The sequence below is a fragment of the Trematosphaeria pertusa genome (genome assembly GCF_010094035.1).
Source record: "Trematosphaeria pertusa strain CBS 122368 unplaced genomic scaffold BU26scaffold_13, whole genome shotgun sequence".
In the NCBI taxonomy this organism is placed as follows: domain Eukaryota; kingdom Fungi; phylum Ascomycota; class Dothideomycetes; order Pleosporales; family Trematosphaeriaceae; genus Trematosphaeria; species Trematosphaeria pertusa.
Window position 1 is genome coordinate 667,415 of NW_022987224.1, and position 23,129 is coordinate 690,543.

Here is a 23,129-nt window from a genome sequence, read left to right on the forward strand (position 1 = left end):
TTGCTATAGACTTTCTTAACTAGTTTAGGTATTATTGTTCTGCTAGTTTCTTTCTTAGGCCTTAGGTCTATGTATGCGGCAACCTAAATCTTCTTATTATCTAGTCTCTAGGTACTAATAGCTATTCTAACTATAGCTTTTTCTTTACTTCTATAAACTACTAGAGAATAGGCTTAGTAGATATAGTTATACTCTAGGTAGTTATCTTTGCATATCTAGTATAGCTTCTACTACAGACGTACTTTAATTTTCTAGTTATATAGAAATAGCCTAGAGAGTTTCTTTTCTTAGAATAGCTTAGTTAGGTGTACCTTATAGAAGGGGTTCTAGCACCTACCTCTTTCTACGCACCTTAGTTACTACTACCTAGCTTTTCTAGCTTTAGAGTTATTTATAGAGAAGCTCTAGTAGATTTTCTAGATATATAAATATACTTTCTTGTCTATAAGATATTCTACTAATCTAGCTACTTTCTTAAGAGCGTCTAACGCCTTCTAGAATTCTTTATTAGTAAACAAGATATTCTAATATACGTGTTAGCAGCTCTATACGTTATAAGATTCTATGTATATCTAGTACTATTATACGTTAATACGTTATTAGATAGTTTCTAGAGTAAGGTATTTTATATACGTTAGATATTCTAGTATAATAGCTCTAACCTTAGTTAGGTACTATTCTAAGTTAACCTTATCTTTCTAGTATATTATATAGCTATTATTATAGTATACTATCTATATAAGGCTATTATAGTTTATCTAGATTATTCTAACTATTTTCTTCTTCTTTAGGTATTCTTACGTAAAGTGTTCTTTTTTCTTATAGACTAGGTATAGTTCTTTCTTAAAGTACTATACCTTTTTCTTATTCTTCTAGGTTTATTTCCCTTTCTATAGAGTTCTAACCTAGTCTAGGTCTATAGAATCTCTTTAGAATATAGTCTATAGTTGTCTTATTCTAACTATTAATAGTATAGAGTAGTTTCTACTCTATTAACGTTCTAGGTTTTATTTATACTACTAGTTGTTAATTTTTACTACTATCTCTATAGTATTGCTTAGGTTTTCTAGTTGTTTAGCGTACGCGATGTTATTCTTAACTAACTTCTTTAGCCTCTTGTAGAAGAGTTCTACTAGCGCGAAGTTATTCTAGTCTAGGTAAGCGCTTAACTACCTAAACGTTACTATATACTAGAATGCTAATCTAGTCTATTATAGTCTAAATAGCTTTTCTTAGACTACTTTGTATATATTAACTTCTCTAAACGTTTCTCTAAGGTGCTTTATAAACCTAGTCTAACTTTTAAAAATTTTATTTATAGACTATTATATTCTCTTTATATTACTCTTATTTTCTAGCTAGTCTAATATATAGAGTTTAGCCTATATAAGAGCTTCTTCTTCTATATTTATTATAGCTCTTAGAATCTTATTCTCGTTCTATAGAAATACTATAGCGTTATATTATAGGTAGAGCTCTATAGCTACTAGAAATACGTTAAGATTCTCTTTCTTACTATTAAAGCGCCTAGATAGAGCGATCTTAGCTTAGGCCTAGCGTTTTACTATAGCTAGCTCTTCTGCCTATTAAACGTCTATCTTCTAGAGTACTATAATAACTTATTAGAGTTCTATAATCTATTCTTCTATAGTTAGCTTCTAGGCTTAGACCTTTCTAGATTAGGTTCTAACTATTAATATAGTTATTCTACTCTTTAACATTAGGTAGTTATTTTATTACAAGCTATTCTCTTAACTAAGACTAAGGCTTACTTTTGTAAAGGGAGGTAAGAGGTGTACTTTAGGCTAGAATCTTTAGTAATAAAGAGGTAGACGTAATAATACTATAAATTATAAGTTACTATAGTAATTTAATAAACAAAGTAATAACTATAAGAAGCTATAAGAAGTAAGCTTCTTCTAGTTATATATATATGCCTTCTTAGCTAGATTAGGTACTAAGACCTAGCTCTTATAGATTCTCTAAATTAGGTTCTAATCTATAGATTAGGCTCTAATTCTTCTAATCTATCTAATCTATATTACGTAACTCTAATTATTTCTATAACTCTGCACGTAATCTCTTATTCTGTAACTCTAGGCTTAGCCTACCGTTTTCTCTATTCTAGCTAGCTAGCCTTGTTTCTAATTCTATAATTGTAACAAATAAGAAATAAAACTTTAAAAAAGTCTTTATAGAGTTTTCTTTTCTAACTATATATATATATATATAGATAAACTAGCTATATAAGATTATATATTATAAGATTAAATATACTATAAGCCTTCTATATATTTAGAAGTAATAACTTTAATATAGTTTTAGTATATTTTTATCTTTTTAACTATACTACTAAAAAGAGTTTACTTTTATATAACTACTTAAAGCTACTATATTATTAGTTAATAAGCTCTATATAGTTAAAGCCTACTATAATTTATATAATAATAAGTTTATATAGCTAGATTAACTATATATATATATATATATATATATATAGTTAGAAGAGAAAACTCTAAAAAAGGTATTTTTCTAACTTCTATCTCTTATTACGCTATACTTAGAATAGCTAGCGCTATAGAAGTTTTCTAGAAACCTTTACTACGTTATAAATACTATATACTATAAGTTTTATAGATTATTATATAGATATAATAGTACTAACTAGAAGTAAACTAGATTTTTCTTAATAGTTAGTTAAATACGTATAGCTTTTTAATTACGTAATATATCTTAGTGTAATTTTAATAGTAGGTGTATATAGTATAGTTCTATCTATATTTAAATTTTTATAGAAAGATATTAAGGTTTCGCTTAGTTATTTAAGAAAAACGGGTTAATTTTTGTTAATTTTCGTTGCCAAGAAATCGTGGGGGGTTCGATGATATACTGTGGCTCACCACCTAATACACGGCTCTACCGTATGCACGATTTTGGATGCCTACACCTAAGAACTTTTAAGGCTCTACAACTACATGTATACTGTAAAATCACGAGATTTTCTAGTGTAGCAATTAGAGAAGCTGCCTAAAGGCGCCTATAAGGTTTTTTATGTACGAAAGCGTTTTAGAAGCTCTATTTTACGGGTGCGGCGTAATCTAGCTAGTATAAGGGCTACATCTATAATTAATAAGAAATCTACATTAATATTCTTCTTATTAATAGAGAACTTAGAAGAAGGTGTAGAAGCCCTCTATTTACCTCTTTTAGACGTCTTAACGTTATTTTTAAGTTGTTTATTTACCTTACGTGCAATCCGCGCTTCCTCTTTTTTAGTAGCCTTTTTCTACTACTCCTGCAGGCGGATTTCCTTTGCCTGTGCTCTTATTTGCTTCCTCTTCTCTAATTAACGTGCCTTCTTAGCCTTCTTAGCTTCCTTAAGCTTAGTTACCTTATCCTTTTAGTATTATAAAAGCTTCTTATTAGCCTTCTTCTAGTCTTGCTAGTTACGTACCTTCTATACTTTGTTTAGTAACTAGAACACTACACTACTATAATATTCTTAAGGTGTTTTAAGTAGTAGAGGCTTGCCACGCTACTAGCGCTTCTTCTTATTAATTAGAGCTTCTTTAAGTTGCTTATTTTTATGTTATAGAAGAGTCTTCTATACTAAGATTACGTAAATTGTATAACTAAGCTTCTAGAAGCGTTTATTATAGATATTCTCTACTACCTGCCTAAGTAGTTACTTAATTTTTTTCTAGTTAGAAGCGCTAAGTACTAACGTAGCTAAGTTGCTAGAAGATAGCTAATTAGCTTTCTGTATATTAAATTGCTTTAATATTATAGTAGAGTTAAAAGGCTCTAGTCTAGTTAACTTAAAGACTTTAAGAATAGTTTTAGCCTTAAATAAGGCCTTCTAGGTAGTATTAAACATATAAAAGAAATCTCTTTTAGTTATAGCGTAGATTCTCTATAATCTCTCTATAAAGGCTAATAGTTTAGCTAAGTAAGTAGCTAAGAGTAGTTTAAATATATAAATATCTAGAGGCTATAGTATATAGATAGTATATAGTAGAAATATAGCTAGAAGAATTCTATTATTATTATAGAACTTAATAAACTCTATAGTAACGTGTAATCTATAGCTATTAAGAATTAGAAGTTAATTTAATTGTTCTACTTTTACTTGTATTTCTCTATTAAATACCTACTATAGCTATGCTAGCTCTATAGAGTTATTTGTCTATTCGCTTAGTAATAAGCTAAAAAATACCTTGTATAGTATAGAATTAAAATCTTATAACTAGGTATTCTAGATATTTCTAGAAAGAGCTTAATATATAAGCGTAGGCGTAAGAGTAGTTCTATCTATACATATATATATAATAGTTATAATCTACTCTTAATTACTATTCTAGAGTATTTGCTTAATTTTTCTATTCTTATAGCGCCTCTTAGAAAACACTCTCTTTATTCTACTTAATACTCTAATTAGAAAGCCTTTTTTATCTATATTATATGTGTAGTAGAGTAGAATTTTGTACTAATTAATTTTTCGTTGTAAAAGCTTAAAATATAGTAAGTACTTAAAGGCAGAGTTAGCTCTTTTGCGTAAGAAATCTAGGCCTAATATCTAGCGTAATATAAGGTTAATATTGTGTTAATTTATAAAGCAATCTGCCTAGTTTTTACCTACAGGTTTCCTAGCTATTTCTAATGCGAAATTTCGGATTATTTGCCTTAAAGGAGGTAGTTCTTTAACACAAAGCTTATTAATATACTGTATAAGCTGTTTTTCTTGTGTGGTGTTAAGATTCTGGCTGTTATCGACTGCCGCCGCATTTAAGTGGGTAACCTTCCTGTGGCGCCGCGACAGCGTTAAGCGATCAACACCATACTTTTTGGCGTACTCTGCGTAATTAGGTGTTTCTCCCAGCTTCAGCGATTCCAGCGCTTCAAGCGCAGCCTCAATACCTGACATATTGGTGGAGATATGGGGGGTGGAAAATTCTGAAAAATTTCGTTGAACCGTGCATGCGGTGGGGCCGTGCATCGGGTGGTGAGCCACAGTAGGGGGTTCGATAATAAAGTACGTTAAGATATTCGCTTATAAAATACGTTAGCTAAGAAAAGCTTTAGAGCTACTACTAGAGTAAATAAAGCCTAAATAGCTATATATTAAAGTTAATAGTAATCTAGAATAGTCTATATAAGAGATACAAGATAGCTATATATCGAGAGTTCGTCGCCGCTTCCAGTCCTTCTGCTGTGATGTGTTAGGCATAGCATCTTCTGCAGCGGAGACTTCTTTAGCAGAGCGAACGTGCGTCTTGGTGGGGCGCTCTTTTTCCTTGTCGTCTTCCTCGGATATCCTCCGCTGCTTCCTCCTATGTGGTGTGGCCAGAGGACTTTCGGCGGACAGCGGTGGTGTCGGGAGCCAGTCTGCTTGGCGTGGCCGCCTACGTGGCCGGTCTGGTGCTGCCACTGTTTTCCCTGGACCGACCCCGGCGTCGATACCATTGCCGTCTCTGTTGTTGTCGCTGTCGCTGCCATCGTCGGAGGTGGCGCCCTCAAGCTCTTGCAGCGCCTTCAGCTCGGCGTTGCGCTTCTCTTTCACCTCGGGGGGCGTGCGCCCGATGGGCCATTCGTCGGCGGCCTGGCGATACATGGCCTTCTGCATATTTGTTCCTCCAGGAGCGCATGGAGCTTCCGGGATAGTGTGGCAGCGAATTCCTCGTCGTGTGTTTTCTCGAACACTGGTGTAGCCGCCCGAGGCACAAGGTAGGCGCCGTGCGTGGCAACGATGTCGAGGCAGTTCTGCAAGATCGCGCTGCTGTTAGTCGATGGGCCGCAATGCGAAACTAAATCAAAAGGATGCAGGCTTACGACGAGCAGATTTTGGCTGGCCGTGGTGATGGGTGGGCTGTCTTGCCGCGATGTCATGGCCGCGATGGCTGTGTGCAGGGACGACAAGAGTTGGCCGTTTTGCCGGGCTGGTTGGGTGGAAGTTGGAAAGGTGGGGAGGTGCCTTTAAATAGTTAACTAAGGGAGAAAAATCATGAGTCAGCACGGGTGCGGCGAGGGAGCGCTATTACGTGACCGAATATGTGGGGCACGACAAGAGGGTGGTACTAACCCTAGCCTAACCACAGTTGGAAGTGACAGAACACAGGGAGCGGCATCATTATCAAGAGAAACGGAGATTCAATTGCTACAAGCACTGGATACGGTATCTAGTGCTAGTCCCTCTCTTGCACAACCATGACATGCCAGCCGGCCGGCCTTCCAAACAACGCTCACTTACACCTCCCCATCTTCAAGGCTATACTAACCGTCGTCTCTTTACTTGCGAAGATTTGGGTAGCAATGGGCCCCAAGCTGGGTGCTGGAGAACCTCGTCGATGTCGGGCCGCCAATTATAAAACCCCTTCGTCCCGGTTCCGTAACGTAAAGACAGCCAGACTGCGACTGCTCGATCTTGCTTCCTCTGGTAGGGTCCGAGCTCAACCATCTGGGATTTACCTAGAAGGATCTTTGAATCCTTGGAACCTTCGCTAACCATCTCCTCGGCCTATTGTTGTGGCAGAGCGGATGTCTGCCACATGCAGTAGCTGATTCGCTGATGCTGCTGCCATCCTTCCTTCTCCACTGCACTCCACTCCACTTCACATCACCTCCTTGCCTTACCGACCCGACGAGACCTTTGGCATCGCGCCTGTCCACAACGCCTGTCGCTCTGCCTAGCAGAGCAAAAATTTGCTACAGGTAGTCACACGAGTTGTTGACTACTGTCAGAACTTCTTAAAAAGTGCCCGTCTCACTCGTAAAACTGTGCCCAAATCTTCTTTGCGGGCTTATAGTCACTTCGGGGCCACAGACCTGCAGCGGCCGTTATTGGGCTGTTGGGATTCGTTTCCACGTCCCGGCATGGACAGAAAGACGCCAATCCCGAATGACGTTGCACGGGATGACACGGCGCTTTAGCAGCTGATCCGGCACAAGGCAAGTCACATCTCGAACCAACCCCCATTCCCCAACCTCCCCCTGCACACCACACATCTTTCCCACTGCAAGAACATCAATAATCGGTACGCCAGTTCCAGTCCAACGACCCTATAATACTCGGAGACTGGACGGTCGGGGCGGGGTTTTCCTCCCTTGGCAAAGGACTGCCGCAGGGGCAGAGGCTACGTGGCGTGGTGGTCAGGGCGCGAAGCGACGATGGCGCGGTGCGCGTGGGCGGCGAGATGGGCAGCGACGTGAAGGTGGAAAATGTTTTGACGGGACCGCATCTCGAGGACGAGCATTTCCTCCTGGTTGTGGAGGCCGGCAACTGGTGCATGACATTGGGCAGACCGACGTATCGTCTTATACTAATGTAATAAACACTAGACGGACCAAATAAAAAAAACATCTGCCATCATTCTAGGTACTACTGGCTCTGTTCCATTGGCTGAATATAGGTAGCCTCACTCTGCATGCCGTGCTCCATGACCGCCTTTGCAATGCCCAGGCCGAACTCCATCCTCATGTCCCATTCGGCCGGTCCAAACTGGACGGATGGTGGAGAGCGCACGTCGAATGGGCAGTGGATTTGCACCGGTGTGTCTGTGTATTTGTCCTTCAGAAAATCCAGCAGATTGTGCAGGGGTATTGTCAGAGACCACCCGCCCTGCGGCTTTGCCCCAGGGGGTAGATCGGCGTGGTGTTCCGTCTCCTGGTCGAGGCTCTCTGGCCGGTCTGGCGGTGCAGGCGTGCCAGGGAGCCGAGCGGCATAGTGCTTCATCGCCTGAGCCAGGCCCTTTGGCCGGGGCAAGTACTGCGAGTAGTTGTCCATGGTCTCAAACAGGCCAGGCCACTGCACGGCTTCCCTCCACCACTTCCCAACCGCCTCCATGTAAGTCGTCGACTTGAGCCTGCCTAGCAGATAGGGCAGGGTTCCGAGAGCGCAAAGGAAGAACGCTGCGCGGTTTTTCTTCGCCAGGTCTCTAAGGATAATGCATGCGTTCTTCCTCACCCACGCCCTCTTGATTGTGTTTGGGATTGTCGCTGCGAGCTCGGTGAAATTCCGCAGTTGCTCGATCTCCGCGGTACCCAAGTCGAAAGCCCCATCTCCGAATCTTGCATGCTGTGTGGTCAGAAGGTCCGTGAGGTCCGTGTCTGTTCTAATCCGGTTTTTGGCGTTGCCTTCCGTTTGAGCGTCCGCCATTGGTTGTGTGATGTGGCAAGGGGCTGGGGTTGGTGAGCCGAGGTGTGGGGAGGAGAGATGAAGTGAAATGGGGCGAGGAGAGATCTATCGTATGCATAAATCCGTAGAAATCTTAGCGACACCTAAAAATTCGCGCGCGCGCAAGAAGTCTTATATAAATTATAACGTACTTTACAAGCGAGCTGGTCACACAAGCGAGCTGGTCACCCTCTCTTGGCAACGAAAATCAACGAAAATTAACCCGTTTTTCTTAAATAACTAAGCGAAACCTTAATATTTTTCTATAAGAATTTATATATATATTCTCTATAGTATATTACACCTTATAGTAAAGTTGCACTAAGATATATTACGTAATTAAAAAGCTATACGTATTTAACTAACTTTTAAGAAAAAATCTAGTTTACTTCTAGTAAGTAGTATTATATCTCTATAATAATATATAAAACTTATAGTATATAGTATTTATAACTTAATAAAGGTTTCTAGAAAACTTCTATAGCGCTAGCTCTACTAGGTATAGCGTAATAAGAGGTAAAACTTTAAAAAATTCTTTCTAGAGTTTTCTTCTCTAACTATAGATATATATAAATAATCTAGCTATATAAAGTTATATATTATAAGATTATATATACTATAAGCCTTCTATATATTTAGAAGTAATAATTTTAAGATCGTTTTAGTATCTTTCTCTCTTTCTATACTATACTACTAAAAAGAGTTTACTTTTAAATAACTACTTAAAGCTACTATATTATTAGTTAATAAGCTTTATATAGCTAAGAGCTACTATAATTTATATAATAATAAGTTTATATAGCTAGATTAACTATATATATATATAGTTAGAAGAGAATACTCTAAAGAAGATATTTTTCTAATTTCTATCTCTTATTACGCTATACCTAGAAGAGCTAGCTCTATATAAGTTTTCTAGAAATTTTTATTACGTTATAAATACTATATACTATAAGTTTTATATATTATTATAGAGATATAATACTACTAACTAGAAGTAAACTAGATTTTTTCTTAAAAGTTAGTTAAATACGTATAGCTTTTTAATTACGTAATATATCTTAGTGTAACTTTAGTATAAGGTATAATGTACTATAGAAAATATATATATAAATCTTTATAGAAAAATATTAAGGTTTCGCTTAGTTATTTAAGAAAAACAGGTTAATTTTCGTTAATTTTCGTTGCTAAGAGAAAGTAACTAGCTTACTTATATAACTTTAATATAAGAAATAATATACTATAAAGAATATATATATATAAATTTTTATAGAAAAGTATTAAGATTTTACTTAGTTATTTAAAAAATATAAGTTAATTTTCGTTAATTTTTCTTACTAAGAAATTATAAAGCTTTTAATAATATAAGACTTTTAATAATAAAGTATATTCTATAAAGCTTATATTTTAAGTTTTATTAGTATAGCTCTAATAGTTATAAAGTTAAAGAAAAATAAAATTTTTTAGAAACTATATACTAGGTAGAAATATATACTAGCTAATAAAATATAATATATAATATAGAATACTTTTAGTACTTAGTAAGTAATAAGAATTTTCTCTAATATAGCGAAACTTAAAGCTAAAAGACGCGAAAGTAAAAGTATGCTAAAGCACTTAGAGCTAAGCTAAGCTCCGGAGTCACGTTTATCCGTCCCGACAACGGAGTAATCCTCACCGCCACCATCACATGACACGGTGAGGTACGCGGGAATCGATTCGGACCACGCAAATATTGATACAGACCACATGCCAAGAGCCCAAATCTCGGGCGCCTGTTCACGGTGCTGCAGACTGCTGTTCGGCTGCGACGCAGTTCCGGCTGCGCGTGGATTTGACTCGCACGCGCCGCCAAGGCCGCCAACAGAGAGGACCCCACCACACCGACAGACAGGCAACCACAGGCCAGCGCGACTCATAACATCCATTCAGCCTCTCCCACTGCCTCTCTGACCTTCTGTAAATCTGCTACATGTCCGGCTTGCGCTGCGCTGGCCAACGCAAGCGTCCACCTCCGGGGCACTCCTCGTGTGCAGGCACAGCACCACCTCCGCCCAAGAGGCTGAAGTCCTGCAGTAGCTCGGCCAGTTCAGCGTCGCCAGTGCACTATTTGGATACTCTTTCGAAGATTTGGTTGACCAGGGAAGCACTGAGAGAGCTTAATCGAAGGACTAAGCGAATCAAATCGACTTATCAACATCGACCAGAAGAGGAGCCCTCTGTGTTCCATTGCGAGCCACGGAGGTGTATGATTTTGAGTTGTATAACTTCTGGGCGGCAACACAAGGACTAGCTAGCAAGCTTTTGCACAAGGAATAGTCGGCAAGCTTAAAGAATACCTTAGATACGTTGGTACATGGTCGGCAAGCTTCTCCACGTCCACGGGATGATTTTATTACATGCTTCTTTGGTGACGGCTCCGTGCGAGTGAGCTTCCTTCCCCATCGCTCCCAGGACCCTCTCGCCGTGCGGGGCATCACGCCATGCCAATGCCAACATCTCCGTGCGGGGTTTTCTTTGGCAGCCACGACTTGCAGAGACCCGATCATGTCATGTCCTAGCTGACCAACACAGGCTAGGTGCGTGCTGTTGCAGCCAAAGTTCTTATCTTGACGTTCGCCCCCGAGTAGAGAGACGCACCTCTACTCAAGCAAAATGTGTACCTACATTATCTGCACTTGTGAACCTGCCTTGCCAGCACCCGGTGATGATGTCGCCCATCGGTCCCAGACTTTTGGTCTCAGGAAACTTAGATTGTCTAAACAAATTGGTGATTTCTATCTCTTGAAGCCCAACGTATGGAGGTTTGCCTGTCCAGATTTCGTACAGGGTAGAGCCGAGGGCAAACAGGTCTGCCCGAGTCGATTTCAGGTCGGCTCTAGGACATTTGTGGCTCGCAGTCACCACAACGGATGGCTCGGAGCCATCCAATGAGGAGCCACTAAAGTCGAGGAGTTTCGCATGTAGGCTGTCGTCTAAGGAAATGTTGCCGCACGTCAGATCCGCATGAACGACATTCATTGAATGAACAAAGGCAAGCGCACTAGTGACTTGTTGAGCCCATTGAAGGCGTTGATTGGTATGAATCTCATGTGTTTGGATGAATTGGCGGAGTCCATGCTTGCTCGCATATTCTAGTCGGATGCCGGATTCGAAGGTACCGTAAAACTTTAGCAGACCTTCGTGCCCGCCGTGTTGTTGGAACCGCTCGTAGATCCGTCTCTCAACTTCAATAGCGGGCTCGTCTTCGATTTGGTGGGGATGTTTGACGACAGTGTTGGAGGACAACTCTAGGTATACCATGCTTGTAATTCCGGAGCCAAGGTAGTTCGTCATGTTGAACCCGGTTGGGAATCGAATAGTGGTCATCTTTTGGAGACGCGGTGGAGCGGTCTAAGTCAACGTAACTCGTACAGCTTGTAAGAGCAGCTGTTCGTCGCTAGAGGTATGATTCTTCTATAGTTGTAGCAGCGACGTAGCTCGAGGCACGTTGGTCCGCGAGGAGGGGCGCGATTGTGGAAAAGGAACGGCCGCGAGCTCGAAGACAGAACGGACTTAGTCGAGAAACGATGTGAATGCTGTAAGCAGTTCGTAGCTAATGCGGTCCACCTCAAGTCGCGTCTTGAGAAGTCGCAGATCGAACGTGTTATTAGGGATGCTCGGAGGCGGCGGCGGAGGTGGCTGTCTGGGTTGCAGCTTCGTGTCTATGCGGTCGAAGGATAGGAGGCTTTACTAAGGCTCTATTAACGATGCCTTAAAGCTTAGGGTGGCATGCTGCAGCCTGCAGCATTTTTTGAGGTCGTTGGCGTTGGGCTAGGTGTCCTTACCATTCTAAACCGCGTGGGGCTTAGCCTCAAGGTCACAAGAATATCAGCCACAGGTGCAAGCCACAGGTGCAAGCCACAGGTGCAAGCCACAGGCGCAAGCTCAGAATCCGTGTTAAGTGGAACGGGGAGGCGCCAGCGTGTACGGACGAGCCATCCCGTCCGATAACCGCCTATTTATAGAGTGTACGCACAAGAAGTATAAAGAGTTATTGCTTGCAAGCAACGGAAACCCAGATCAACAAACACTTTGGCCCCAACATCAGTCTGTCGCACGTCGTCTGCGACATCTGTCCTCCCTATAAGTACGTAGTTACCGTCAGTCCGGAATGGTCGCATGACAATGGCCGCCTTGCAGTTGGAGAAGCAAACGATAACGTCCCCTGGCTCAACTGATGGAGGAACCATGGCAATGAGATGATTCGTGCCGATGCAGAGCTTAGGGCCTTGCAGTCTCCCGGGGGGTTGTTCGCCGTCGAAGATCTTATTGTATTCCATTTCATAGCTCTGTTCAGAGGTGTCAAGCCTAGTCCCTTCTGTGACATCCCAGGCTACGGTATGCGGACTTCGGATATCCTTTATGGCTGAGAGATCATCGTCAACAAATGCCATGATCTTGCCCATGTACTTTTCGCTCTTTTCGCGAAGAATTTCACCGTCTTTGGAGTCTTGATAGTGCGTTTCCCAGCAAGAGGTCCATTCCTGGTTCGATTTGAAAGAAGCGACGAGGTCTGAATATGCTGGCCCGAGCTGGAGGATCGTGCCGCACATTAATCCTGCAGCTCTTATGCTAGGCCTTTCGTATATCGTCTACTCAATTTAGCCATACTTTTCTTTACAGTTACTAGTCCTGTTACATTCACCTTGAGAGGTTAATGGAGAAGGAAAAGGCTAGGCTTACCGGGACCGTGTCTAACGATCTAGCATCTTCTTCCACTCGCCCCCCAAGAGCCTGTTGTACAACACTGGCAGCTCTTACTATGCTAAGCCGCCTCTGCATTTCGAGGTGCTCATCTAAAAGGCCAGGGAGTTCTTCGACACTTGTAGTCTTGAAAACAATGAATTTCACCGTATCAGCCCACACTTCGTAGAATGAGCGAGAGTAGTCGACTTCGAACATGCCTTCTCGTTCAGATTCTACCATTCTGGCTCGTTTTTCGACTGAGTCCGTATGGAATGGAGGACGTGAAAACGGTGTCGCATCATTGGCCAACCCCAGTAGGCTGTATACTCTATCACGTTTCTCCGAGCACGCACTCTTAGAGAACTTTGCAATAAGCACCTCCAGCTTCGTTTCTTCCCTATGCCTAGCATCCCTGGTATCCGCTCGTTGCAGCATGGCTCCCAAATTATCCCATCTTAAATCCGCGGGTGAATGCCTAGCTCTCTCCAATTTCAGGACTTCCCACTCCCGGAAATCCCGGAAATCCTCAAAAGCCCAGATCTTTGCGCCGTATAGGAGAACCAGGGAGCGAGGCAGACACACCTCTTGCACAATCCAGAGTCTAGTCCAGTATGCACTCTCCACAAGTCTTGCGAGAACCTTACAAGTCACCGGCGTTGACCAGTGAGGTCTGGCATCCTTAGCTACAGCGGCCGCAAATTGGTGGCCATGACCGCCCTTCCAGTCGGCTGCCATACCACGGAATGGATCGCTCCAGCTCTGGTAATCTTGGGTGCCAAGCCAGGCGATCACATGGAGAATTCGGGTATAGATGAAGGACATCATTGCTACTTCCGCAATATCCTTTTGGTTGATGCAAACATAGTCCACCCAAAGGGTTATTGGATGCGTCAGGGAGCGGATGTGGAGGAGGGCAAGGTGGAGATTCTGCTGGATAGGAAAAGGTTGGCCATTTAGCATTATGTGGCCTGCTTTAGATGGACCTTCTAATGTCATTTGAGATTCGGAGTGGTAGTGGTTGGATACATTTGAATGCCGTTGCCGATCAGATAGCGGCGAATGTTCTCGACTCGTTGGTAATGCCGCAGCGCCTGGTAATAAAGGTTGTGGGGAATGAGGCACTGTTGGAAGCTTCGCATTGCCGGGGTACGAAGGGCCCCATGTGTAAGAGAGCGCGATGTATTTTGGCCTTGTAGCGAAAGCGGTTGACGCGAGGGTACAAGTCAGCGGCTGCATAAACTCGCCAGGCTCGAGAGTGAGGATGCGGATGGCGTCTTGCCCAGTGGGTAAAGGAGGATATTGGAAGGCGTCGTCCATCTTTGGGGCCCGATCTGCTTCAGTTTGACTCCCTGATGCAGCGCACATTAACAACGTCGGCACCTTCTAAGATGCCGGCGCGCTCAAAAAAGATCCGCCACTCTAGGCTCTGCCTGAGGCTGCCGCGCTCTTCCCGCACGCTGGCCAGCCTAACTTTGTCGTCTCCCTGGGCACAGGCGAGCCGGGACCGAGCAACTACGACGTCTCGACGAGCGATTGTCGCAGCCTGCGCAAGAACGGCGCGCTACGTCGCATTCGCGACCTGCTTCTCGAGAAGACGCGCGACCGGACGGTGCAGCGCGCCTGCAAGAGCATCGCGCTGGCTAGTAAGGTCCTCCATCGCGTCCACCGGCTCGACGTCGACTTCGGCGGCCCCGAGCCGCGGCTCGATGACACCAGCATGATGCCAGAGCTGACGCTGAAGTCACAGGCCGACCCTGCTCTTTGAGCTCGACGACGGCGCGCTCCCGCAGTGGCGCAATGGTAGGTACGCGTTCCGTGGGTATATCCGGTGCTCGATACGGCGCGGTGATGCTGCTCTCGCGGCGCCCCTGCGCAAGCTGTCCAGCAGCCGTGGTAGGTTTCGTGTCGGCGACTGGGCCGTCTCAGATGCCTCAGACGCCTTGTGCATTGGTATGGATGGCAACTTCTGCCTGTCCCTCGACGTAGAGTCGAAGGACAAGTTCGCCATCACCCTGCAGCTGGCGGACGAGGAAGCCGGCAGCGACATCAGCGGCTCGCCGTTCTCCGTGCGAAAGCTCGTCGCCGCGCAGGGCCTCGATGCGGCATTCGGCCGGTCTGACCTCCGCAAGCGCAAGAGAGCAGGTGAGGAGGAGTGGTCGTCGAACAAGAGACGGCGCATATAGCGCCGATGACACCGTCTGTCGCACCTTCTTGCTGCTCCGTTCCTGTGCTCTATCTTCCATGCAGGTTCATCCCCTTTCTCTTCCTTCCGTGTCTACTTTCGGTACCTTTGCGCTCGGGTGATGTACTGAGAGTCCAAGCCGCCTACTTTCCGACGCTCGAGACCTTGCAACAGTCATGGTTTCCACTATGTATACAAGACTAGAACGCACATCGCTTGCATTGTTGTGCCCCTCGCCACTAATCTAATCTTGCATGCATCCTGCCTAGTCTGTTGCGGTGCCGTATTTTCCCGAATAGATCACACCGCGTACGCTTTGCCCCGAATCCTGAACCCTCTGCTGGATGGAGTTGAGTGACTGGACAACTCCTGCTGCGAAGCATCGAGTTCAGTTCAGTGGGCTCTAGACCCAAGCCGTTTCGTCGTTGATCTTCCCGCGCTTGATCTTCCTTTGTGACGATGTAGCAGCGCTTGCGACGAGTTTCTGCAAGAGCTCCAAAAGTGCTGTTCACGATCAGGGGGCGACCGACAAAGTTTTCGAGATTGGGCCAAGCTGCGGTATATGGGGGACGACATCGACGATTTCAAGGATTCACTAGCAGCGTACAAGTCGACGATCAACATCGCACTCACAGATGTGCAGCTGTAAGTTCTTCAGCTCAGCGCCCAGCGTTGCTCAGTAGATTTAACCAGCTCTCCTTCTTCAGTCGCAAATCTTCGGTTACTCTGGAGCGTCTTGGAGAATACAAAGACCTTATCAAGACTGCGACCAACGATCTCGAGGCCGGACTCGAAACCATCGACGAAAAGCTCCAGTCTCTGGTGGAACGCACTGCGTCAAGCTCGGCTACAACAGAACTTCAAAGCATAGAGGACGAGCGCGCAAGCGCGCAGAAATGCCTCTTGATCTGCGCTCAGTTCTCCAAGCTTATCGATCAGATTCAGTCATCGTCGGCCAACGATCTTTCTCGAGGCTCAGACAACAGCCCTGAGAAGATCACGAGCGATGGCATACAAGAATGTAGGTCTAGCATGGAGCAGACGGCTGCAAGGTTGGAAAGCCACATGCAAGACATCCTAGATCGGATGTTGTCTAGCTCGAGCGCAACATGGCGCAAGAGGACACAAGAGATCTCGCCGGGTTGCGTGAAGGATGGAAGACTGCTCGTAAATGCAGAGACATCTGCTTGCAAGCAGACCAGCAGCTGAAAGAGAACATCAGCGTCATCGACAACCACGCTACAGGCAACGAACCAGTGCAGTTCCTGGTATCAAATGGTCAGAAGACAATCCACGGCAAGAACCGTGGATACGGGGATCAGATCAAGCAGATCGGCGGCCATCTTAGTGACCAGTCGATCCAAAAGATATCCGGTGACTTCTTGCAGATGAGTGTCCGGAGGTCTGAGCGCAGAGTCCTGGCGACGAGCGATCACCCACAATTCGAAGGCAGAGACACAGACGAGGGAAGAACAAACTGGCGGCCGGAATACGGTGGAGGCAGGACGCTCAAAACAGAACCCAATGCAAATGCCTCGGGGAGGCAGGATTACTTGGGTAGAGCTAGGGCCTGATCCATGGTAGTGATGCTGTTCTGTAAGTTCAAAGAGGAACGCAGAGGTTTCGATAATAACATCATGATCAGAAAAAGCTAGTGCTGGTGATGCCGATCGACCAGCTGGTGATTTGAGGGCCTGCGTGTGACAAGACCCAGTGAAACGCTGATCGTGATTCTTTCACTTCTAGTCGGCGGAACTGCTGGACAGCAGGCTTACGGGCTGTAAGCCTGCTGTCTCGGGGCTTCAAAGCGCAACGGCGTTCTGAACGGTGTGTCTGACAGCGTGCAGCAAGGAAGCAGCTTGCTATAACACAGCCCACCAGCTTGCGCACGTGACCAGTATGAGAGCGCATTTGATCGTTTAGAGTACACGTCGATCATGACCACATCTCCCTGAGTAGTATCTCCATCCATGCATACTCGTTGCGGAACGGCTCCAGTATCTCATCCACCCAATCGCTCCAGTCATCGTCCCAACGTCCGCAAGCAAAGATTGCTCGGGCGTACTCCCAGTAACTTGGATACCAGCCGGCAAACTCCCAGTCTATGATGACCAACTCGGGGTGCGCGCTGTCCGCTTGTGTCTCTGGAGTGCGCACAAGAACATTCTTCCGTTGAAAATCTGCGTGCGAGAAGGTGGGCTTGTGACCCTGGAAGACACCAGCGAACGTGCGAGTGTAGTAGCTCGCCTTGTGCTTCGAAAGACCATTCTCTGTGTATTTGAGAATTATGGCACTGTTAAGCTCCGCTTCTGTGTCGAAGGGTCCGGCATATGGGTTTGCTGGATCATCTGTCCAGAAGAGACCGTCCGGTAGTCCTCGACGGCCGACGCTGCAGTATCCACCAGGGGAAGGCAGCTTTCGCATCTCTCCAAAGATGCTCCGAAGCTGAAACGCAACGGCTTCCGTTGATGCGCAGTCCATCCGAGGCCACTCCAGATCCAGGCTCGATCCCTTGATACGTTCCATGACGATGTAGGTAGTATCTTGGGCGGAGTTTTGGAACATCGCGTAAACCCGCGGGACGGGGATCAGTGTCGATTGTGCCAGAAACAACATCGTCTGGCCTTCGAGGGGATCGACCTGGACTCCATACTTGACCATGAAGTGAGTGCCCACACCAACAACTTTACGTCCTGTCGTGTCGCTGAAGATCTTTTCCGCAGACTCGATGTCGTGCACTGTTGGTAGAGTTGCTGGCAGACTTCCAGCGTCTGCGACATAAGGCAGACTACAGGAAGCCATCATGGATGTGGTTGAGCGGGCAAGGAGCGAAAGGCGGATGGGGCACCGTCACCGCAGCTACCCAGGATTAAATACATCGGAGCCGAAACCGTGCACGGACTAAGAACGCGGACATGAACACCATCGCGTTGCGTAACTTGTCGAATTAGTATCCTAAATAGATTAGTAAGCTAAATATTACTAAAATACGTAAATTACGTCTACTCTATTAACTATAGTATAATATCTACTATCTTAATTACTCTTTTAAAAAGACTAATTATCTCTAATAATATACTTTATAAGCAAACCGCTTACATAAGCAAACTGCCCACGATTTCTTAGCAAGAAAAATTAACGAAAACTAACTCGTTTTTCTTAAATAACTAAGCAAAACCTTAATATTTTTCTATAAAAGTTTATATATATATTCTCTATAGTATATTATACCTTATAGTAAAGTTACACTAAGATATATTACGTAATTAAAAAGCTATACGTATTTAAGTAACTTTTAAGAAAAAATCTAGTTTTCTTCTAGTAAGTACTATTATACCTCTATAATAATATATAAAACTTATAGTATATAGTATTTATAACGTAATAAAGGTTTTTAGAAAACTTCTATACTACTAGCTCTTCTAGGTATAGCGTAATAAGAGATAGAAGTTAGAAAAATATCTTTATTAGAGTTTTCTCTTCTAACTATATATATATATATAGATAATCTAGCTATATAAAGTTATTATTATATAAATTATAGTAGACTCTAACTATATAGAGCTTATTAACTAATAATATACTAGCTTTAAGTAGTTATTTAAAAGTAAAGTCTTTTTATAGTATAGTATAGTAAAATAGAAATATACTAAAACTATTTTAAAATTTATATTTCTAAATATATAAAAGACTTATAATATATATTAGCTTATAATATATAACTTTATATAGCTAGATTATTTATATATATATATAGTTAGAAGAGAATACTCTAAAAAAGATATTTTTCTAACTTCTATTTCTTATTATACTATATCTAGAAGAGCTAGCTCTATAGAAGTTTTCTAGAAATCTTTATTAAGTTAACGTACTTTATAAGCGAATCGACTATATAAGCAAGCTAACTACTTTTACTAAGCCTCTACTAAAAAGCTACTATCTTAGTTAGATTACTCTAACTCTAAGCTACTTAAGATAAATCTAGATAAGCTATCTAACTTATCTATATTATTTTTAACTATCTAGTACGTTTACGTATTATACTCTAGCTTACTATAGTATCTATAGCGTTGCTAAGCTAGCTAGCTATCGCGTACTACTACCTCTTTACGCTACTTCTTACTCTTATTCTAATTCGCAGCCTCTCTTTAAGCAACTAGCTATAAGCTAGCTTTAATTATAAGAGTATTCTCTTTCTAAATTTACTTTCTTTTACGTAAATTATACTTCTTTTTCTATACGTTAGCTACTTAAAGCTAGGTAACTTTAGACTCTATAAGTACTAGCTAATACGCTATTAGCTTATTACCTTTCTTAAGCTAATTAAGTAACTTAATAATATAAGTTAGTAATAAATTAAGAAACTATATAATCTTTAATTAAATTAGAGTTAATTAGAACCTTACTTTAATAAGATTACTAGATATTTTATACTTCTAGATAGTAGTATTAGTAGTAGAGAGTATTAGCGTACGTAATTAAACTTTAAGCTTTAATACTACTAAATCTAGGTTAAATAGAACTAAGCTAGTATCTCTAAATTCTACTCTAATATTATTATCTATAATTAATACGTAAAAAGCTATATAAAACGTAAGTAGAAACTTAGTTTTTATAATATAGTTAATATAGCTATATATTAGAATCTTAACTTAGTAGCTATATACTACCTTTAATAGTAAAAAGTAGCTAATATTAAGTAGCTATAGAAGGTATAATAAATATACTAGTATATAAAGAGCTATAATTTTATTCTTCTTATAGTACTATTAGAATTTAATAGAGCTATAGCTTTTATAGCTATCTAAAATTAGTAGATAATATATATCTATAACGCGACTCTTAGTATACGTATTAAAGTACTTTAACTATATAATACTAACTTTATTTATTATCTAGCTACTTTTAGAGATAGCTATAACCTAGTTACATAATAGCTAGCTACCTTTATACTATACTAAAAGATAGTTCTTACCTATAATAATAAGAAATAGTAGAACCTATATATTATCTACTACTCTTACTATTATAATTACTAAAATCTACTTATAATTATCTAGTTAAAAGCTCTTTAGTTATATTTATCTCTTAGAGCTAGTAACTACTATCTAAAGTAATATTATTTCTATTATAAAGCTAGATTTATTAAAATTATACGTATCTTTATTAGTAATACTATATTTTACCTTTATATTACCTACTAGGTTAAACTACGCCTAAATAATTATAGAATCTTCTTACTTTACTTTCTAATAGTTATACTTATAATTAAGCTACGTTTTAAGCTTAGAATAGCGCTTAATAAAGTTATTTAGCTAGTTCTTACCTATAACCTTTTCTCTCTATTTAGTAAGTAGCTAATTAGCTATATCTTAAATAGTAGTAAGCTAGAGAGTAAATTCTTGCGCGTCTAGGTTAAGTATATAGTTAATTATTACCTACTCTTTATTTATAGTAAGCTTTATTAAATTAGATATTTTTTTATATCTTTTAGTTACTTTATTATATTAGTTCTTTAGCGTTAATTAGTAAACTCTATATATAGCTATAGCGCGTTATTTACTCTAGATTTAGCTAGTCTAAATAGTAGAGAAAGTAAGCTATATTCTAGCTTTATAAGAGAATAATTCTATATAGATAGCTAGACTTATAGTAGTTAAGATAATTTTTAGTAAAGACTTAGTAAAAGTAGTTAGCTTACTTATATAGTTAGTTTACTTATAAAGTACGTTATAGATATTATATACTATAAGTTTTATATATTATTATAGAGATATAATAGTACTTACTAGAAGAAAACTAGGTTTTTTTTAAAAAGTTAGTTAAATACGTATAGCTTTTTAATTACGTAATATATCTTAGTATAACTATAATATAAAGTATAATATACTATAGAAAATATATATATAAATTTTTATAGAAATATATTAAGGTTTTACTTAGTTATTTAAGAAAAATAGGTTAATTTTCGTTAATTTTTCTTACTAAAAGAAAGGTAGTTAGCTTACTTAGATAGTTAGTTTACTTATAAAGTACGTTATAAGTAAAAGCTCTATATAAGTAAAAGCTCTAAAAATACTAATATACTTTACTAGTAAATACTCTATACTACTAAATACTCTAAAAATACTAAGTCTTTACTAAATACTACTATCTTAATTATAAAGCTCTTTATAAACGCCTAATTAACTTTAGATAAATTCTAGATATAGCTTACGCTTTAGACTATTTAGTAAAACTTAGAGCTAAGCTTATAATACACTATAGCTCTCTATAATATACTATAAAAAAAAGTTTACTATTAATATAATAGAGTAACTTAAAGATATAAAAAGATATCTAATTTAATAAAGCTTACTATAAATAAAGAGTAGATAATAATTAACTATATACTTAATCTAGACGTATAAAAATTTAAGATATAGCTAATTAGCTACTTACTAAGTAGAGAGAAAAGATTATAGATAAAAACTAGCTAAACTACTTTATTATATACTATCTAAAGCTTAAAATATAGCTTAATTATAGATATAACTATTAAAAAGTAAAGTAAGAAAATTCTATAATTATTTAGATATAGTTTAATCTAGTAGATAATATAAAGATAAACTATAGTATTATTAATAAAGATATATATAATTTTAATAAATCTAGCTTTATAATAGAAATAATATTATCTTAGATAGTAGCTACTAGCTCTAAGAGATAATTATAACTAAAGAGTTTTTAACTAGATAATTATAAATAGATTTTAATAATTATAATAGTAAGAGTAGTAGATAATATATAGATTCTACTATTTTTTATTATTATAGATAAGAACTATCTCTTAGTATAGTATAAGAGTAGCTAGCTACTATATAACTAGGTTATAGCTATTTCTAAGAGTAGCTAGATAATAAATAAAGTTAGTATTATATAGTAAAAGTTATATTATAGATATATATTATCTACTAATTTTAGATAGCTATAAAAGCTATAGCTTTATTAAATTCTAGTAGTACTATAAAAAGAGTAAAATTATAGCTCTTTATATACTAGTATATTTATTATATCTTTTATAGCTACTTAATATTAGCTACTTTTTACTATTAAAAATAGTATATAGCTACTAAGTTAAGATTCTAATATATAGCTATATTAACTATATTTTAAAAACTAAGTTTCTACTTATATTTTACGTAACTTTTTATATATTAATTATAGATAATAATATTAGAGCAGAATTTAAAAATACTAGCTTAGTTTTATTTAATCTAGATTTAGTAGTATTAAAGCTTAAAGTTTAATTATATACGCTAATACTTTCTACTAATAATACTACTACCTAGAAGTATAAAATATCTAGTAATTCTACTAAATTAAAGTTATAATTAATTCTAATTTAGAAAAAAATTATATAGTATCTTAATTTATTACTAACTTATATTATTAAGTTACTTAATTAGCTTAAAAAAGGTAATAAGCTAATAGTATATTAGCTAGTACTTATAAAGTCTAAAGTTATCTAGCTTTAAGTAGCTAATATATAGAAAAAAAAGTATAATTTATATAAAAGAAAGTAGATTTAGAAAAAGAATACTCTTATAATTAAAGCTAGCTTATAGCTAGTATTATAAGCTATTCTTCTAACTTAAACTAAGACTTACTTTTATAAGAAGACGTAGAGAGTATACTTTAGGCTAGAATCTTTAGTAATAAAGAGGTAGATATAATAGTACTATAAATTATAAGTTTCTATAGTAATTTAATAAATAAAATAATAACTATAAAAAGCTATAAAAAGTAAGCTTCTTCTAGTTATATATATATACTATCTTAGCTAGATTAGGTACTAAGACTCTAGCTTCTATAGATTTTCTAGATTAGAGCTAATTACCTAGATTAGTTCTAATTCTTCTAATCTATCTAATCTACGTTATATAACTCTAACTATTCTTATAACTTTATATATAACCTTTTATTCTATAACTCTAGGCTTAGCCTATTATTTTCTCTATTCTAGCTAGTTAACCTTATTTCTAATTCTATAATTATAATACTTACCTC

At 39.5% G+C, this 23,129-nt stretch overlaps 6 protein-coding genes across 6 annotated transcripts; 1 reads left to right on the forward strand and 5 right to left on the reverse strand.

Moving 5' to 3' along the window:
• Positions 1-5,096: 5,096 nt before the first annotated feature.
• Positions 5,097-5,948, reverse strand: BU26DRAFT_522255 (uncharacterized protein). Its single transcript, XM_033829740.1, has 2 exons — positions 5,830-5,948; positions 5,097-5,760 (listed from the first exon to the last, which is right to left on the reverse strand). The coding sequence occupies exon 2, from the start codon at positions 5,621-5,623 to the stop codon at positions 5,171-5,173; it is 453 nt and encodes a 150-aa protein (XP_033680144.1). The 5' UTR covers positions 5,624-5,760; positions 5,830-5,948; the 3' UTR covers positions 5,097-5,170.
• Positions 5,949-7,338: 1,390 nt separating this feature from the next.
• On the reverse strand, positions 7,339-8,203 carry BU26DRAFT_522257 (uncharacterized protein). Its single transcript, XM_033829741.1, has one exon. It carries the CDS (start codon positions 8,150-8,152, stop codon positions 7,376-7,378), a length of 777 nt encoding a protein of 258 aa, XP_033680145.1. The 5' UTR covers positions 8,153-8,203; the 3' UTR covers positions 7,339-7,375.
• Positions 8,204-10,518: 2,315 nt separating this feature from the next.
• On the reverse strand, positions 10,519-11,974 carry BU26DRAFT_522258 (kinase-like protein). The gene has a single exon (XM_033829742.1). The coding sequence runs from the start codon at positions 11,537-11,539 to the stop codon at positions 10,817-10,819; it is 723 nt and encodes a 240-aa protein (XP_033680146.1). The 5' UTR covers positions 11,540-11,974; the 3' UTR covers positions 10,519-10,816.
• A 1,266-nt stretch (positions 11,975-13,240) lies between these two features.
• On the reverse strand, positions 13,241-14,206 carry BU26DRAFT_408714 (uncharacterized protein; the record flags this gene model as incomplete). Its single annotated transcript, XM_033822899.1, has 1 exon — positions 13,241-14,206. A coding segment is annotated over one exon (966 nt), but the record flags the coding sequence as incomplete, so codon positions are not given.
• Positions 14,207-14,850: 644 nt separating this feature from the next.
• BU26DRAFT_568440 (uncharacterized protein) lies at positions 14,851-16,654 on the forward strand (the record flags this gene model as incomplete). The annotated part of the gene is made up of 4 exons (XM_033833771.1): positions 14,851-15,040; positions 15,599-15,725; positions 15,788-16,226; positions 16,283-16,654. The coding sequence occupies 4 exons, from the start codon at positions 14,851-14,853 to the stop codon at positions 16,652-16,654; spliced, it is 1,128 nt and encodes a 375-aa protein (XP_033680148.1).
• Positions 16,655-16,828: 174 nt separating this feature from the next.
• BU26DRAFT_522259 (uncharacterized protein) lies at positions 16,829-17,920 on the reverse strand. Its single transcript, XM_033829743.1, has one exon. It carries the CDS (start codon positions 17,883-17,885, stop codon positions 17,016-17,018), a length of 870 nt encoding a protein of 289 aa, XP_033680149.1. The 5' UTR covers positions 17,886-17,920; the 3' UTR covers positions 16,829-17,015.
• Positions 17,921-23,129: the final 5,209 nt, after the last annotated feature.

Excerpts from the sequence above, each read along its gene's own strand:
- BU26DRAFT_522255 (XM_033829740.1), bottom strand. The coding sequence starts at position 5,623 with ATGCAGAAGGCCATGTATCGCCAGGCCGCCGACGAATGGCCCATCGGG.
- BU26DRAFT_522257 (XM_033829741.1), bottom strand. The coding sequence starts at position 8,152 with ATGGCGGACGCTCAAACGGAAGGCAACGCCAAAAACCGGATTAGAACA.
- BU26DRAFT_522258 (XM_033829742.1), bottom strand. The coding sequence starts at position 11,539 with ATGACCACTATTCGATTCCCAACCGGGTTCAACATGACGAACTACCTT.
- BU26DRAFT_522259 (XM_033829743.1), bottom strand. The coding sequence starts at position 17,885 with ATGATGGCTTCCTGTAGTCTGCCTTATGTCGCAGACGCTGGAAGTCTG.